The sequence below is a fragment of the Procambarus clarkii genome, chromosome 37 (assembly GCF_040958095.1).
Source record: "Procambarus clarkii isolate CNS0578487 chromosome 37, FALCON_Pclarkii_2.0, whole genome shotgun sequence".
NCBI lineage: Eukaryota > Metazoa > Arthropoda > Malacostraca > Decapoda > Cambaridae > Procambarus > Procambarus clarkii.
The window spans coordinates 11,706,761-11,724,650 of record NC_091186.1 but is presented as its reverse complement, the minus strand read 5'-3'; the positions used below and the strand labels follow the sequence as shown (position 1 = coordinate 11,724,650).

Genomic DNA, 17,890 nt, shown 5'->3' with positions numbered 1-17,890 from the left:
TTAGAAAACTGCCTACAGAAAACACTCTACATGTATATTGTGATGGGTCAGTAGCTAGGGATGGGAAGGCAGGATGTGGAGTCTTGATCAGGGAGTACACGTACTGACATCGGCACTGTAGATACTGTTATTGGACGCCGCTTAACTGACAATGTCTCTTCAACGCAGGCTGAACTCCAAGGTGTATTAGCAGGATTACAGGAAGTAGTCAAATGTGGTAAAAATGCCTGCTTCTTTATTGACAGCAGAGGAGCGTTAGAGTCTTTAAATAACAGACGCCTAGTATATTAGAATATTGTGATGAGAGAATATTGTGAGTGTAGAGAGAATATTAATTAAGAAATTAGAAAAAACTGGGTATAAAGTAAGATTCATGTGGATCCCTTCACATGTGGGAATACTGTTGAATGAGGTAGTTGATGAGATAGCGAAGAGAGCCACTGAAAAAACTCTGGTTGATGTTGTATGTCAGTTAACCTTGAAACAAATAAAAACAAGAATCAAGATGATTCAGGAGGGTGAAGAAATGATAAAGAGAATGGCAATGGTGGACAGTAGTAACACACTTAAGAATTATTCAATAATAAATACAAATTCGCCCTTCACCTATGGTAAAGGAAAGTCTACTTGGAAGGATTCAATTTACATGAGATTAAGATTAGGATATAAATATATCTGGCAATACGGTGTTGATGTCAGTGAAAAAGATAAGGAGTGTAAATTATGTAGTATGCCGCACGCCCACACCTTAGAACATTATGTATTAGAGTGTCAACTTATTGATAACTATAGAAATAAGGAAATAAATAGTGTACCACATCAAATTGTTTGGATGTGTGATAATGGTATGATAGACAGTATACTTAGGAGCTACAAGAATTTTGCCCCAAGAGTGTAACACTTATATGCTGTACTTACTATATTAACCTGCAATGTTAAATGGGATTCTTGTAATGTTATTTGTCTATTTGTACTCACTGAATCTGTGCGCCCCTTGAGGGACTTGAAGTAGCGGGGAGTAGAAATAGCCTAAGCTACTCTATCCCTTTCAGATGTATTTCTTGCTTATCTCAATAAACAAACTTGAACTTGAACTACTGATGACTTCTCATTATCTTGGCTCAGAAGGTCATGTTTAGCTGCTCAATTCTTTCACATGTGGTTGGGTTTCAGCTCCTCCCTCATGTTGAGTATTCTTGTACATCTGGGCACTCCAAGAATTATCCTCATGGCTTCGGGCACTCCAAGAATTATCCTCATGGCTTCGGGCACTCCAAGAATTATCCTCATGGCTTCGGGCACTCCAAGAATTATCCTCATGGCTTCGGGCACTCCAAGAATTATCCTCATGGCTTCGGGCACTCCAAGAATTATCCTCATGGCTTCGGGCACTCCAAGAATTATCCTCATGGCTTCGGGCACTCCAAGAATTATCCTCATGGCTTCGGGCACTCCAAGAATTATCCTCATGGCTTCGAGCACTCCAAGAATTATCCTCATGGCTTCGGGCACTCCAAGAATTATCCTCATGGCTTCGAGCACTCCAAGAATTATCCTCATGGCTTCGGGCACTCCAAGAATTATCCTTATGGCTTCATTTTTGTTTTTATTTGATAGAGAACACGTAATGGTAGTTAACCTGAGAACTAATGAGTATCATGAAGAACATGGCATATTTAACATTAATACTAATGTGGTTTCCAGCAAGTGTATTTAACAGGTTTTAATCTTTCTTTAAGCCTAAGCTGTAATTGGCTTATAATTTCACTGTTGTATTTCTACTTACTGATGTCTTTGTATTGCCCGCAATTTTTGTGGTGGATTTATTATTGATTGTGGTGAACAGTGGACTGTATAATAATTGCCTTTACTTCATACTACACAAACCTTTGGGAGGTTACTTGATTCTCGATTTATCTGATTAAAATTTAAACTAAAATTTACTTGCTGGCTGGTCAGTAAGCTATTGTGGGGACCTTAATATTCCTCCAGAGGTTGGTAGGCCTTAACTATGTATAGAGGTTGATAGGACTTAATCCACCAAAATTAAAAAAAATGCCTTAAAATATAAGCCTAACACCAAACCCAAAACTACTGTATTTTCCGTACGACTTTCAAAATGTGACTTTCGTTGTAGTAATCTGAACGTTTAAATATTATTTTTTGTATTTATATGCTTTAAATAATAATTGACTACTGCAGTCTCCGTGGTGTAGTGGTAAGACACTCGCCTGGCGTTCCGCGAGCGCTATGTCATGGGTTCGTATCCTGGCCGGGGAGGAATTACTGGGCGCAATTCTTTAACTGTAGCCTCTGTTTAACGCAACAGTAAAATGTGTACTTGGATGAAAAAACGATTCTTCGCGGCAGGGGGTCGTATTCCAGGGACCATAGGATTAAGGACTTGCCCGAAACGCTACGCGTACTAGTGGCTGTACAAGAATGTAACAACTCTTGTATATATCTCAAAAAAAAAAGACTATTGAAATTGATTTAATAATATAGTTGAATTGTGAACAAATCAACAAGAGCCGTGATGAGGGTTCGAACCTATGCACTGAGTGTTCCCAGGCACGCTCTAGTTTGACTGTGTCACGACATGGTAAAATAATTGCAACCTGAGGCCAGATTGAACTCACAAGGCTCCCGAGGGTGCCTGGGAACACCCAACACATAGGTTCGAACCCTCATCACGACTCCAGTGGGTTTGTTCATTGATATTTGATCATTAGTTCCGGTGGTGTAGTGGTTAAGACACTCGCCTGGCGTTCCGCGAGCACTATGTCATGGGTTCGTATCCTGGCCGGGGAGGATTGACTGGGCGCAAATCCTTAACTGTAGCCTCTGTTTAACTCAACAGTAAAATGGGTACAATTGGTTGTTAAACGTTTTTTCGCGGGAGTCGTATTTCAGGGAACATTGGATTAAGGACTTAAACGACCCGAAACGCTACGCGTACTAGTGGTTGTACAAGAATGTAAGAACTTTTGTATATATAAATATAAATAAATAAATAAATATATCACGCTAATGTTATTTCTCTAGTTAGTTTAGTTCATTTATTATGCACCCAATCAGTGGAAAGGGTTACAGAGGCACATAATGGGCTCAGGGACTGAACCCCACAATTCATTTAGCTAAGCCAGTTACAATGTCTGTGTAATTGAATCATATATTGTCTGTCTGCGTTAAAGGTTACGGAACTAAACAAAAACTTCAGTTTAATAAAACTGAATTCCGCTTACAATCAATCAGTTACCTAACTAGCTGATCAAGTTACGATGATGATTAAAAAATAATATAAATAATTTAATTATAAGTAGAATGAAAATGTTTGTGTTAAAGATGATAATATTGAACATAGGCTCGTCGTCCCAGTCCACAACACGGGAGCGGCGGCTTCACGCTGTGTACAGCGGTAGGGAATTATTTTGATAATTGAGTGAACCGGTAGCAGTTGTGGGTAACCTGAAACGTTTTGCTGTGAGGTGATCAGGGATGGACTGTGTGCTCTGAAGAAGCTGGGAACACGAGGCTAGTTAAGGAACTAGAGGCTAGTTCCAAAGCTCTGTGAGAAGCCATGAGGAAGTTAGTTCCTTGTGAGTCATGAGGTTGTCAGCCCCCTTGAGAGGAGCCCTAAAGTTGCCAACCCTCTGTGAGAAGCCTTGAGGTTGCTAGTCCCTGTGAGAAGCCCTGAGGTTGCTAGCCCCTGTGAGAAGCCCTGAGGTTGCTGGCCCCTGTGAGAAGCCCTGAGGTTGCTGGCCCCTGTGAGAAGCCCTGAGGTTGCTAGCTCCTGTGAGAAGCCCTGAGGTTGCTGGCCCCTGTGAGAAGCCCTGAGGTTGCTAGCTCCTGTGAGAAGCCCTGAGGTTGCTAGCTCCTGTGAGAAGCCCTGAGGTTGCTAGCTCCTGTGAGAAGCCCTGAGGTTGCTAGTCCCTGTGAGAAGTCCTGAGGTTGCTGGCTCCTGTGAGAAGCCCTGAGGTTGCTAGCTCCTGTGAGAAGCCCTGAGGTTGCTGGCCCCTGTGAGAAGCCCTGAGGTTGCTAGCTCCTGTGAGAAGCCCTGAGGTTGCTGTCTCCTGTGAGAAGCCCTGAGGTTGCTAGCTCCTGTGAGAAGCCCTGAGGTTGCTGGCCCCTGTGAGAAGCCCTGAGGTTGCTGGCCCCTGTGAGAAGCCCTGAGGTTGCTGGCTCCTGTGAGAAGCCCTGAGGTTGCTAGCTCCTGTGAGAAGCCCTGAGGTTGCTGGCCCCTGTGAGAAGCCCTGAGGTTGCTGGCCCCTGTGAGAAGCCCTGAGGTTGCTAGCCCCTGTGAGAAGCCCTGAGGTTGCTAGCCCATGTGAGAAGCCCTGAAGTTGCTAGCCCCCTATGAAAAGCCCTGAGGTTGCTAGCCCCTGTGAGAAGCCCTGAGGTTGCTAGCCCCTGTGAGAAGCCCTGAGGTTGCTAGCCCCTGTGAGAAGCCCTGAGGTTGCTAGCCCCTGTGAGAAGCCCTGAAGTTGCTAGCCCCTGTGAGAAGCCCTGAGGTTGCTAGCTCCTGTGAGAAGCCCTGAGGTTGCTAGCCCCTGTGAGAAGCCCTGAGGTTGCTAGCCCCTGTGAGAAGCCCTGAAGTTGCTAGCCCCTGTGAGAAGCCCTGAAGTTGCTAGCCCCTGTGAGAAGCCCTGAGGTTGCTAGCCCCTGTGAGAAGCCCTGAGGTTGCTGGCCCCTGTGAGAAGCCCTGAAGTTGCTAGCCCCTGTGAGAAGCCCTGAGGTTGCTAGCCCCTGTGAGAAGCCCTGAGGTTGCTAGCCCCTGTGAGAAGCCCTGAAGTTGCTAGCCCCTGTGAAAAGCCCTGAGATTGCAAGCCCCTGAGAGAAGTCATGAGGGTGCCAGCCCTCTGTGAGAAGCCCTGAGATTGCCAACTCCTTGTGAAAAGCCCTGAGGGGGGCCATCTCTCCATGAGGAACCCCAAGCCAGCAATCTGTGATTGCGACCTTCAGTGGCGCCACCAAAGTCTAAAAGATTCCTGACTAGCACAAGCCGTTGTAATTCCAATACTTGGTACGTAGCTCGTGCGATACGAAGTTCTTATTCTTCTTTATGGTACAAGCAGTTTGCATGAAGGTTTTCTCCTCCTGATGTATTCACAAGTGGTAATGTTGAGAGACGCATCACACTGGCGTGTCAATGTTGATACTGCACTACATCAGAGGTGTTAATCCTACATAAAGTCAGCAGGCTCCAAACACTGTAGAAAATTATATATATTTTTGTGGATTATAAAATAGTCATAGGAATATTTAAATTTTTTTTTATGATGTGAAATTTATGATGAATAAAGTGGATAATTATTAACATTTGACAGTTTGTTGAATGATTGTGTTAGGCTTTCATCAGTATGTACTTTTGTATGTTTATAGTATAATGGAGATCATGATTCATTACATTCTATGCTGGATTCTTGGAGGGATTCCTTCAGTGGCTCCCTGCGGCTACCCACTGGGTTAACAGGGAGACACTGAGGGGATTCACCAGAAAGATGCATTTCTTTACATTTAATGCTTTATTTTTTTATTATAGATATTTCCTGTCTGTACAAGTTTGTGATTCACTGCCAAGATGAAGGACCAGTATCGTGAGACTGATGTTGTCCGCAACATCCTGGAAATTCAGTTTGGAGTGCTGTCAGCACAGGACATGCAACAGCTGAGTCATGCACATGTTGTGTCTTCAGAACTGTACAGCTCTACAGTGGGCTCCCGTCAGCCAGCTCCCCATGGGGTGCTTGACCGCCGCATGGTGAGTTCCACAAGCATACAAAGTTTTACAATGAACTGTTCTGTTGTCATTTTGCTCAGCCAAAGTTCTGAATTAACATTGTAATGTATTGTATTTGACTACATGAAAAATAGAACCAACTAAAATTTTATTTGTTAGATGAGATTTTATGTGGGAAAGTTACAACACTCCTACTCCTATTAATGACTTGATGAGGGTCCAGGTCAGACTGACACATTGTCATTGTTGCTGTTGTTGATGGCTTAAGGGGCAGCTACAGCACCAAGCCATATGTACCCTGTCAATCCAGGCATAGCTGGAGAGTTCCAATAAGCCAACATTTGAAACTCCCACTGGTACATGGTATTCACAATCAAAATTTGAGGCTTCCAGCAAACAACTGCCATCTTGAAAAGTGATTTACAAATTTTTGGGCATTTTCCTTTACTCAGGACATGGTTTTTTAACAATACTGGAAAAAACCTTGTTTTGATTACTATTTTTCTGTGATTGTACAGACCATGTCTTATGTAACCCTTGTGCAATCCAAGGGTTAAGGGCACAACCTAATGTAGTTGCTACATAGTTTTCCCGGCTTGGTGCCTTCTTTGATAATTACTTACTTAATGATGTAATTAGAAAGGACCTTTTCATTCAAGCTCAAAACCCTACATCTAATATGGACTAGGTACTACATTTTTTTTTTTTGCAGGGTACTAGCCAAAAAGATGTAACGTGTGAAACCTGTGCTAAAAACCTTACGGACTGTATAGGCCACTACGGCTACCTGGATCTTGCCAGACCTGTCTTTCATGTTGGCTACTTCAAAAACACGATTCATATTCTTCAAAACATTTGCAAAGTGAGTTAATAATTGTTTTGCTCATTGCTAATGCCTCTTTATGTTGAACAGATAAGGTAAATCTTGAATGATATATTGTGAAAGTGTTGTTGAAATTTGCTATTTTATTTTAGTGACTGGCACTTCCTGATATTTTAAGTGATAAGTTGGCCACATAGTTTGTTTCTTGATGTTGAAAAATTTATGCAGCACTAACATAACTGTATTGCAGACCTGTGCATATGTTTTGCTGAAACCTAAGGACAAACCTGGCTTGTGTGAACAAGCCAAAAGAATCAATTCATATCTCCAGAAGAAAGCTCTCTATAAACGGATTAATGAACTATGTAAGAAGGTGTCATTGTGCGCCTACTGCGGGGCCCAGAACGGCATAGTGAAGAAGCTCCCTCCACTCAAAATTTTACATGAAAGGTTTAGGAGTGTGAAGAAGGGCGACCCTATCCTTACGAATTATTTTTGTGAGTTCTTATGGTGTTCATTCTGTACTAACCTAGTTATTATCACTAAGTTATATATGCAGGAGATGAACCTTTTGGGCCACCACCTTCCGACCCATAATTGACTAATGTATAGATTCCAGAGCATATTGGGATGTGTCATTTCTATACTTAAAGCTGTGAATAGAGTCTGCCTCTACCACTTCACTTCTTAGTGCATTCCATTTGTTAACTATATGGCCTCTTGATGCTTAATGTATACTCAGTATGGACTAATTAAGCAAATTTCTTACCTGGTGTCAGAACGTTAGTTAGAAATCTTTCGAAAACAATGAATTAAAACTAAATAATTAGTTGATCATGTTCATGGGAAAATTGTGTGCTAAATAACCAAATCAGTTACTGTAGCATGACCTTAAAAAAAAAAAAGTCACCTTATGTACACATGCTGGAACATTAAGGTATATTTTGCAATTGCCTTCAATCACTAGTTGGTACTTAATGAAAGCTGCTCTGTAATTATGGTTTTGGCTTCAGGAATGGGTAAAATATTAAAAAAAATGATTAAATGCAGCAGAGGCAATGGAATTGAATTAAAGTGGATAATTTGGCTGGGATCTGTACGAGGTTATTGTAAATTAATTAGGATAATTTCTTTGGATTAAAATTTAGGTAAATGTGGTGATTGTAATAACTACTGGTATATTGGCTGCAAAAAGTTCTCAGCAACAATGGGGTCCTTTGACAAGCCGTTGGCTTCGTGCGCCCATTGAGGCCACTAGAGATGGTGGCCCTTCTCAAGGCTTCCTGTCCCTACTGAGGCCACTAGAGATACTGGCCATTAGGTAAATTCAGATAAATTAGTCTTTTAAGTGTAGTGGATAGAATGTTTAGCAAAATATTGTTTGGAAAAGTACAACCAGTAACTGGTAAATTGGTTAATGATGAAGGATGTAGTTTCCATAGTGAAAGTAGTTCATGAACCAGATACTTGCACTGAGATATGTAATGAAGCAGTCTGTCGTCACATTCTCTGGACCACACTTTTGACGCCATCGACCATGGTGGTCTGTTACTCTTGTGAAATTAATGAGCATCTGCCTCAATAGGTTGAGTAAGTTGTCTAGGTTTGAATGCTTCTGGTTAGGCAAAAAACTTCAAATTTGACACCTCTTAAATCATGAGAATTAATAGACTGAAGAAGGAATGCTATGAAGATCATAAGGTGGATATAATTTTTGTGATTTTTTGAAAAAAAGCATATTACAATAGTAATGGATGTTTGGAGAGTGATGAGCTTTTATGGAGTTGGTGAAATGTTAAATTGTGTGAAGAGAAGTCCAGGGATGCAGGTCTGATCCCATCGTACGGCCTCTCATCATGGTCTGGTCAGTAGTGTGTATGCTTGGGCAGTCCAGGGACATGGGTTGATCCCATCGTACAGCCTCTCGTCATGGTCCTATCGGTAGTTTTTATTTTAGTGAATATTCTACCACAGATGTGGTCATTCATTTACACTGGTAACCAGCATTTACCTGAATTTACCTGAGGGGCCATTAATACTAGTGGCCTCAATGAGGACAGGAAGCTGATGGCTTGTCAAAGGTCCCCCCCATTTGACCTGATTATCTTTTCCAGCTAAATTTTAAAACCCAGCAGAGTTTTGCCGTTTATGGCTTCAGCGAGTAGGCGTTAGCATATATAGTGTCTTCAGACTCTCATGGACAGGGTCAGAGATGTGTTCAACATCATATAGTGCAGTGTGCAACTTCTCTTTTGAAGTATCTTAACACTTTTGATCATTGCTGTAAAATTTTTCACTAATTCCACATGAAAGATATTTAATTTTCACACCTTATTTTTATGGGATTGTCAGGGCAGTAGCTACCTTGGGAATTATTGGAAGGATAATGTTAGTTGCTACCATAGCTACGGACAACTATTGGGAGGACCTCGTCGGTGGCTCCTCTAGCTGCGGGGAGCTATTGGGAGGGTCCTATCAATAGTTACTTTAGCTGCAAGGAGATATTGGAGGGTACAGTACCATCAGTAGCTACCCAAGTTGCAGGTAGCTACTCCAGTACTCAACCAGAAAAGGTTGTTTCATTACATTTAACGCTTGATTTTATATTCTGTTTTCATCTGAGCAGCCCAGTTTGACACGGCGTTAGAATACAACAAGGAGCTGGAGGCACAGTTGTCTTCAAATGTTATTGAGTTTCTCAACCCTAGTCAAGTTTTGGACCTGTTTGAGAGGGTAAGACTGAGTCTTATGTTTCATTTGAAAAGTTCATGTAAAAGTTTATAACGTATCAAAGAAAGTTACTGTGGCAAAAATACAAATGAAGACTTACAAGCCAGATGATAAGCCATATATATAGGAAGCAATAGTGTGTTGTAGCTAGTATGAGAGGTAATAGTGTGTTATAACTAGTATGGGAGATAATAGGCATTATAGCTAGTATAAGGCTTGAGATTGGGTGAGTTCACTGGGTTACTGTTATGTTGCTATTAACTCCTTGTGTTAATAACAGCACGAGTTCATCAATGTATGGGTTGTGTCAAGTTGAATTTGCTTTACTGTACAATATTGACACTTTGGTGTAATCATACATTATGGGTTCTTCAGATCCCTCTGGCTGACCTGCCTCTGCTGTGTATGGACCAGCAGTTTTCACACCCTAAGGATCTTATACTTACTCGTCTTTTGGTTCCGCCGAATTGTATTCGTCCGTCTGTTATATCAGAACTGAAATCTGGCACGTGAGTAGTTAATTTGTATGTCCTGGTTGTGGGTATTAATTATTACACGTATATTCTGTGGCGAGCCCCCTTTCGGCTCCCCGGAGCTATACCGGGCTGATGTGTGTATATATTAGACAGTGGCAACAGTCGATCGATGGAGTTCTAGCCTACCGGGGACCACGAGCCATAATCTTTCACCCTCAGAGAGGCACGAGGTGCAATGGCCTATAGACACCCCCATGTAGTTGGAAGCAGTCTATGTCTGCCTTCTACCAAGTCAGGGCCCCCAGAAAGCTAGGAATCCCACAACAAACTACAGGTGTTTAAAAATTGCAAACCAAAAGCAAAACGAGCAAGCAGAACTCCCCAATCAGAAAACAAGCAAACAAGCATGACATCACCAAGCCGCCGAGCCACTGTCTGCACAGCTTCCCCCTCCATGGGAGATGGAAGGAAAGGGGGGCAGACCTCCCACGCCAGCTACCCAACCCCAGTTCAGAGGCTGAATATCAAAAACACAAAAAAATGCCGACTAGAGGGAGGCAGGGATGCCGGGAAGCCTCTGGTTCTCACCCAGAAAATGGCGTTTCATTACATTCAATGCTGGTTTTCTGAGAACCCCTTTGGCTTCCCAGAACTACCTAACCAAAGTTAAAGTAAAAGCGGGATTTATATAGTAAAATATGTGAACCATTGCTATACTCAAAAGTATGGTGTGCATATTAGTGATTCAGTTATGTTCATAAAAGCAATAAACAAATAGCTTTACTGTTATTACACTATATACACACATTATATATAAGTATCTGCATGTTTTCCTCACCATAACAAACCACTAAGTTGGTATGGTGAGTCAAAGCAACAAGAAGAGTGGCACACACCAGCCAGCAAATGCCACCTCCTTCCCTCCCTCACCAACTTCTCACTCGCCAACACTCCTCCTCCCGCCATACCGTTTTTGCTTTTATTACACTATATACAAACGTTATATATAAGTATCTACATGTTTTGATCACTATAACTGTACAACTAAGCTGATATGGTGAGTTCAGACAATAACAGAGGTCGCCACTCAGTCAGCTGATGCTCCCTCTCTCGCTCGCCAAAATGGCTCCTCCCAACATACTCCTTTTGCTGTTATTACACTGTATACACACGTTATAGGATTTAGGTGGACTTACCTGCCTCCCGGGTAAATCCCTCTTTTCCTCATCTTTGGTTATGTAGCTCCAGGGAGGTGAATGGGCTCCCCTCAGAAAACTAGCGTTGAATGTAATGAAATGCCATTTTCTGGGTGAGCCCCGAAGGCTCCCTGGCACCCTCCCTTCGCCCGGTTGGCGGTTTTTGCACTGTTTTGATACTTTTCTCTCAAAGTATGAAAAACCCCCTCTCGCCGTCTTTTCTCTTGAAAGGACCAAACCCCCTCTCCCCCTCCCTTGGGAGGCTGCACAGACGAGCGATGCGGTGGTGGGGTTTGATGTATGCTTGTTTCCTTGGGATTGGAGGGAGTTCTGCATCTCCGTTCGGTTTTCGGTTGTAATTTGAGGTTTGTTTTGTCATGCTTTCCTTTCTGGGTGCCTAACCTCGGTCGACGGTAGATAAGGAAAAACCCCAAATAGAAGGGGAAGGGGGAATTCTAGGGCCATTGCTCCCTGCGTCTTTCTGAAGGGGCCAGGTTCTGGCTCGTGGTCCCTGGTAGGCTGAACTCGAAAGACTAATGACCCCAATCTAATGAATTGCATATTAGCCCGATAGCTCCAGGGAGTCTCCAGGGCTCACCCAGAAATTTGCGTTTCATTACATTCAATGCTGTTTTTCTGTGGGGAGCCCCTACGGCTCCCTGGAGCTTATCGGGCTAATGTATGTTATGTTAGACCGGGACATTAGCTATGGAGTTCAGACCTACCAGGGACCAGCGCCAGAACCTGGCCCCTTCAGAGAGGTTTCAGGGAGCAATGGCCCTGGAAAACCCCATATGGTTGGGGGTTTTCCTTATCTGCCATCGACCGGGGTTAGGCACCCAGAAAGGTAGGCGTAACAAAACAAACCCCACATGGTAAAAAACTACAACAAAAACCGAACAGAGAGGTAGAAAACTCCCTACAATCCCAAGGAAACTAGCAAACAAGCAAACATCACACTTTACTGCCGCGCCGATCGTCCGCGCAGCCCTCCCCACCCCGGGAGGGGAAGGGGGGAGCCCCGGACCTACCGCGCCGGCTGCCAAGCTTCAGTTCGTTCGCTAATGTCAACCGGGATTGACGCTTCTCTGGCCTCAGTTTCCTAGGCGGTGTTTGCCTTGTGTGGCGTTTACTGCCGTGTGTTGTGTTGTGCGGTGGCCAGGAGTACTTCATCAGTGCCGGGGCTGCATGTGCTTAGTGGCTGACTTCCCTAAGCGCCCTGTGAGTACTGCCCTTGCGCAACAGGGTTATCTTCCCTGGGGCGTTCGGGAACAATTCCCGTAGAGGTTCTTGCTGCTCGGCATTTGCCTCGCCCTTGGGGCTAGCTGGGGCTTGGGGCCCTTGTTTGGCCCTGGGTAGGGATTGGTATTGTGCTGGTTAGGGCGTCAAGGTGTTGCGCAGCCTGCCACCTAAGCGGCGGCCGGTTTCTGTTGCCTCTGGAGACGGTGTACTTTTGCGGGGTTTTTCTTTTGTTTTTAATTTTTCATGCCTAGTGGGGGTCTGCCTAGGGTGGTTATAGTTCCACTGGTAGTGTTTGGCGGCCTTCTGCTAGGCCCCCGTGATTATACACGTCTCAGGGGTTTTCAGTGCTATAATCTCCCCTCTTGTTATGTTTGGGTTTTCTTAACCGGTTAGCAACACCTTGCCCGGGCTTCCCGTAGTTGTTACCCTACGGGCCCTGGAAACCCCTGTCTGGGCTCGGGGGACCATTGAATGTGTCTTCCGGGTTCCAACCCGTCTTGTACGGGATCGTTGGTTGCTGTTCCCTTGTCTCCGGGTGACAGTCGCCATTTTTACCTCCGTCGTGCTGCCTGTTGGGTCACTGACACCTTGACCCGGAGTCTTGCGAGTGATTCTCTGCTTGTTCTCCAGTACTCTCCTGATGTTATTACTGTTCAGAGTACAGGCGGCATCCATGTTGCAAGCTAGTTGCTGCAACATGCTAGGTTGGTTTCCCACTCGAATGCCCCGTGGCCGCCCCGTTTGGTTAGGTGCTGCTCGCCCCTTTCTCTCTTCCCGGCTCCGGACCGTCTGCGGGTTTCGGGGTCGGGGCGGGGATTAGTTGCGGCAGAGACTCGGGCGGTTTTCGGGGGCTGCCCCGTTCGGGTTGGGGACGGAGGTTTGAGCCTGTGCCTCCTGCCAAGGCTTCTGGGTCTTACCAGCGGCCCTTTCTTGTTGCCTTTCCCATGGACTCTTGCTTTTCTTTAAGGGCGGAGGGCTTGGAGGACGGCTCTGCCCCGGGGCCTCTGTTGTTGGTTCCCGGGGCTGTGGGGGTTGCCTGCTAGCAGTTCTGGGGCGGTTTTGCCCCTTCCGGGGTTTTTCTGCTGTTGGGCGGTGTTTTTCGCCCTTCCAGTCTGCTAGCTTCCCACATTTGCTGGCGTGTTTTTGTGTATTTAGCGTCAGTCACAGCCCCTGCTGGCGGCCATTTTCGTCTGCCGGTTTCACGGCGTGGCCACCAGGGCGGCGTTGCGGTTTGTTTACATGCGTCTGGGTGTGCGAGCGAGCGTCTCTGGTGAGTTTTCAAAAATTTTTCAGGGTTTTTGTTCTCCTGTTGTCGTTTCTTTGTTTTTCTGGTGTTTTCTTGCCGTTGCCTGTTCCTCTGGGAACGTTTGGGTGTTGATTTTGGGTCTGAGCCTATGGGTTTAGGCTCTGTGCCCCTGGCTGGTATGCTTGCTCCCACACCTTGTCCCTCGGTTTTCGGTCTGTTGGGACCGTTTTCCCAGGGCGTTCAGCTGGGGGCTGTGCTTTGCCTTTCAGTGGTGTTCTCCACCGGCAAATGTGGTGGTTTGGGCTCCCCCTGGTTCGATTCTGGGTTCCTTTGGGTTCCTTGGTTTCGTTCTGGAGGTTTCCTCTTGGGCCCCCTTTTGTGGGTTCAGGGGACTTTGTTTCCTCGTGTGACCCGGTTCTGCCTTTTGGGGTTCCGGGGTCTTCCTGGCTTGCAGACTGAGCTTTTTGGGTCTTGGCACATGTTGTGGCTGTGCTGGGACTTAGTGGTTTTGCTGTCGAGGTGGGCCTTTTGATGCAGTTTTGTGCCTTCTTAGCCTGGCCGGTGTAGTGCTCTCTGCCACTAGTCGGCGGCTTGTGCTTTTACAATATATGTCCTCACCTAGTTGTGCTTGTGGGGGTTGAGCTCTGGCTCCTTGGTCCTGCCTCTCAACCGTCCATCAACAGGTAATTACCTAAGTGTAATTACCTAAGTGTAGTTACAGGATGAGAGCTACGCTCGTGGTGTCCCGTCTTCCCAGCACTCTTTGTCATATAACGCTTTGAAACTACTGACGGTCTTGGCCTCCACCACCTTCTCACTTAACTTGTTCCAACCGTCTACCACTCTATTTGCGAAGGTGAATTTTCTTATATTTCTTCGGCATCTGTGTTTAGCTAGTTTAAATCTATGACCTCTTGTTCTTGAAATTCCAGGTCTCAGGAAGTCTTCCCTGTCGATTTTATCAATTCCTGTAACTATTTTGTATGTAGTGATCATATCACCTCTTTTTCTTCTGTCTTCTAGTTTTGGCATATTTAATGCTTCTAACCTCTCCTCGTAGCTCTTGCCCTTCAGTTCTGGGAGCCACTTAGTAGCATGTCTTTGCACCTTTTCCAGTTTGTTGATGTGCTTCTTAAGATATGGGCACCACACAACAGCTGCATATTCTAGCTTTGGCCTAACAAAAGTCATGAACAATTTCTTTAGTATATCGCCATCCATGTATTTAAATGCAATTCTGAAGTTAGAAAGCATAGCATAGGCTCCTTGCACAATATTCTTTATGTGGTCCTCAGGTGATAGTTTTCTATCTAGAACCACTCCTAGATCTCTTTCTTTATCAGAATTCTTTAAAGATTTCTCACATAATATATAGGTTGTGTGGGGTCTATGTTCTCCTATTCCACATTCCATAACATGACATTTATTAACATTAAATTCCATTTGCCAAGTGGTGCTCCATATACTTATTTTGTCCAGGTCTTCTTGAAGGGCATGACAGTCATCTAAATTTCTTATCCTTCCTATTATCTTAGCATCATCAGCAAACATGTTCATATAATTCTGTATACCAACTGGTAGATCATTTATGTACACAATAAACATCACTGGTGCAAGAACTGAACCCTGTGGTACTCCACTTGTGACATTTCTCCATTCTGATACATTGCCTCTGATTACTGCCCTCATTTTTCTATCAGTCAGAAAATTTTTCATCCATGATAGAAGCTTACCTGTCACCCCTCCAATATTTTCCAGTTTCCAGAACAACCTCTTATGTGGAACTCTGTCGAAAGCCTTTTTTAGGTCCAGATAGATGCAGTCAACCCAACCATCTCTTTCCTGTAATATCTCTGTGGCTCGATCATAGAAACTGAGTAAATTCGATACACAGGATCTTCCAGATCGAAAACCATACTGTCTGTCTGATATTATATCATTTCTCTCTAGGTGTTCTACCCATTTAGTTTTGATTAGTTTTTCCAATACTTTCACTATTACACTTGTCAATGATACAGGTCTATAATTGAGGGGGTCTTCCCTGCTGCCACTTTTGTAGATTGGAACTATGTTAGCCTGTTTCCACCCGTCTGCTACGATTCCTGTACACAGGGATGCCTGAAAGATCAGGTGAAGTGGAATGCTGAGCTCAGATGCACATTCTCTCAGAACCCATGGTGAAACGCCATCTGGGCCAGCTGCTTTGTTCTTACCGAGCTCCTTGAGCATTTTTTCCACTTCGTCTCTAGACACCTCTATGTGTTCTATGTTGTTCTCTGGAATTCTTATTGTATCTGGTTCCCTAAAGATTTCATTTTGTACAAACACACTTTGGAACTTTTCGTTTAGTGTTTCACACATTTCCTTTTCATCTTCCGTGAATCTATTTCCCATTTTCAACCTCTGAATATTATCCTTTACCTGCAATTTGTTGTTTATGAATTTATAGAATAGACCTGGTTCTGTTTTACATTTGTCCGCAATCCCTTTTTCAAAATTTCTTTCTGCCTCTCTCCTCACTGCCGTGTAGTTGTTTCTCGCATCTTTGTATCGCTGGTATGTTTGGGGGTTCGGCCTCTTCCTGTATTGATTCCATTTTTGTGTCTTTCGGTCTCTAGCCCTCTCGCAATTTCTATTGAACCAATCCTGTTTCCTAGTTCTGCATCTCTGTTTTGGTATAAATTTTTTTGTGCCTTTATCATATATTTCACAAAACTTGCCATACATCTCATTCACTTCCTTGCCTAGCATCAAGTCTGTCCAATTATACTCACTAAAAAAATGTCTAAGGTCACCATAATGTCCTCTCCTGAAGTCTGGTTTTTCAACTGCTTCAACCTCCTTATTTTCTTCCAGCTTATAACGCATTGCATACTTTATTCCCAAAAAGACATGGTCACTTTTACCCAAGGGAGGAAGGTACTGAATGTCAAATATCTCTTCCTCCTTCCTGGTAAATATCAAATCTAGCATGGAGGGAACGTCCCCTTCCCTCATCCTCGTAGCTTGTTTAACATGTTGATACAAGAATGTTTCCAGGATGAGGTCTACAAATTTACAGGTCCAAAAATCTTCTGTTTTAGCTTCATATGCTTCCCAGTCTATGGATTTCAAGTTGAAGTCACCGACTATCAACAGTCGTGATCTATCGTTATCCGCTCTCGCTATAATCTCTCTCATTATTGTTATAAGACCTTCACGTTTACTATCTAGCTCCTCCTTTGACCATGTGCTGCTTGGCGGTGGACTATATGCATTTATCATCATTAGTTTATCATCCTCATAGCAGATCTCTAGTGCTATTATGTCAACTTCTTGTGGATTGGCAGTCATTATTTCCTTCACCTTTAGGTGTTCTTTTACCAGCACAGCAACGCCACCGCCTTTCCTAATTTTTCTGTCCCGTCTCCAAATTGAGTAGCCCCTTGGGAATATGACCTCATTTAAAATTACATCTTCAAGTTTTGTCTCCGTGAGTGCAACAATGTCTGGTGTCTGCAGCTGTATTACATCACTTAACTCCAGTATCTTCGATCTCACTCCATCTATGTTGGTGTATGCAATCTTCAGGAACTTGTTCCCCCTCTCCTTATTCTTCACTCCCCCTCTCTCTATTGATTTTGTTGGTTTGCCTTTATGTACCACTTTACTGGTTTGCCTACCCCTATCACTTTGTAGAAAAAAGAATTTATTTCTTCTTCATTCCTGCTCTCATTTAAATGTTTTGCCTCGGCGAGGTTCAGTTTCAGCTTCTCTCTATCTTCTTTTGAAAGATCTCGTCTTAACGACCACCCTTTCCCATCCTCATCCCTTTGCAATTTTCTAGCATTCCTTAGTACTTCTTCCATCTGTTTGGCACCGTTTAGGGTGATCCTCAAAGGTCGATCTTTCCCTTTTACGTACCTGCCTCAGGTGTATAGGTTCCTGTGCCTCTTGGGCTCTGTCATGTCTACATGTGACATTGTATGGGGGTCAGCCTCGTTCCTTGTGTGAGGAGTCGCCACATTACTTCCTAGTGCTTTCCCGTTCCCATTCTGACACTAAAAAAAAAAAAAAAAAAAAAAATTTAATTCTATCTGTGGCTCTTTTGGGTACTCAGTTTCCACCTGTGTCCCCTAGTGCGTGTGCCCCTTGTGTTACATAGCCTGTCCTTATCAACCCTGTCGATTCCCTTGGGTATCTTGAATGTGGTGATCAGGTCTCCCCTCCCTTCATCTTCCAGCGAAGTGTGGTTTCATTCCCGTAGTCTCTCCTCATGACTTCGGTAGTGTACTTTTTCTTTCGGAAGGGGTTCTGTTCCCTTCTCTGTTGACTGGGCGCTGGGGAGGCAGCTTGCTCTGTTGCCTCTCGCTTGGTCTCGCTGTTGGTGGGCGCTTTGGGTTGTCTTCCGGCCTCTGCTGGCGTCGGAGGACGGCTTCTCCCCCTTGGGGGGGGGGG

The 17,890-nt window shown here is 44.2% G+C and overlaps 1 protein-coding gene across 2 annotated transcripts in view; it reads left to right on the top strand.

Annotated features, from left to right (window-relative positions):
- Positions 1–3,371: 3,371 nt before the first annotated feature.
- The window catches only part of Polr3A (RNA polymerase III subunit A), a 60,111-nt gene continuing 45,592 nt past the window's right edge, over positions 3,372–17,890 (top strand). The window contains exons 1-6 of one of the 2 annotated variants that reach the window (XM_045754498.2): positions 3,372–5,023; positions 5,543–5,761; positions 6,453–6,602; positions 6,814–7,060; positions 9,190–9,296; positions 9,669–9,802. In XM_045754498.2, coding sequence (XP_045610454.1) covers positions 5,582–5,761; positions 6,453–6,602; positions 6,814–7,060; positions 9,190–9,296; positions 9,669–9,802 — 818 coding nt within the window. In that variant the 5' untranslated portion in view covers positions 3,372–5,023; positions 5,543–5,581. The remainder of the gene's footprint in view (positions 5,024–5,542; positions 5,762–6,452; positions 6,603–6,813; positions 7,061–9,189; positions 9,297–9,668; positions 9,803–17,890) is intronic. The other variant, XM_045754499.2, reaches the window with a different exon arrangement.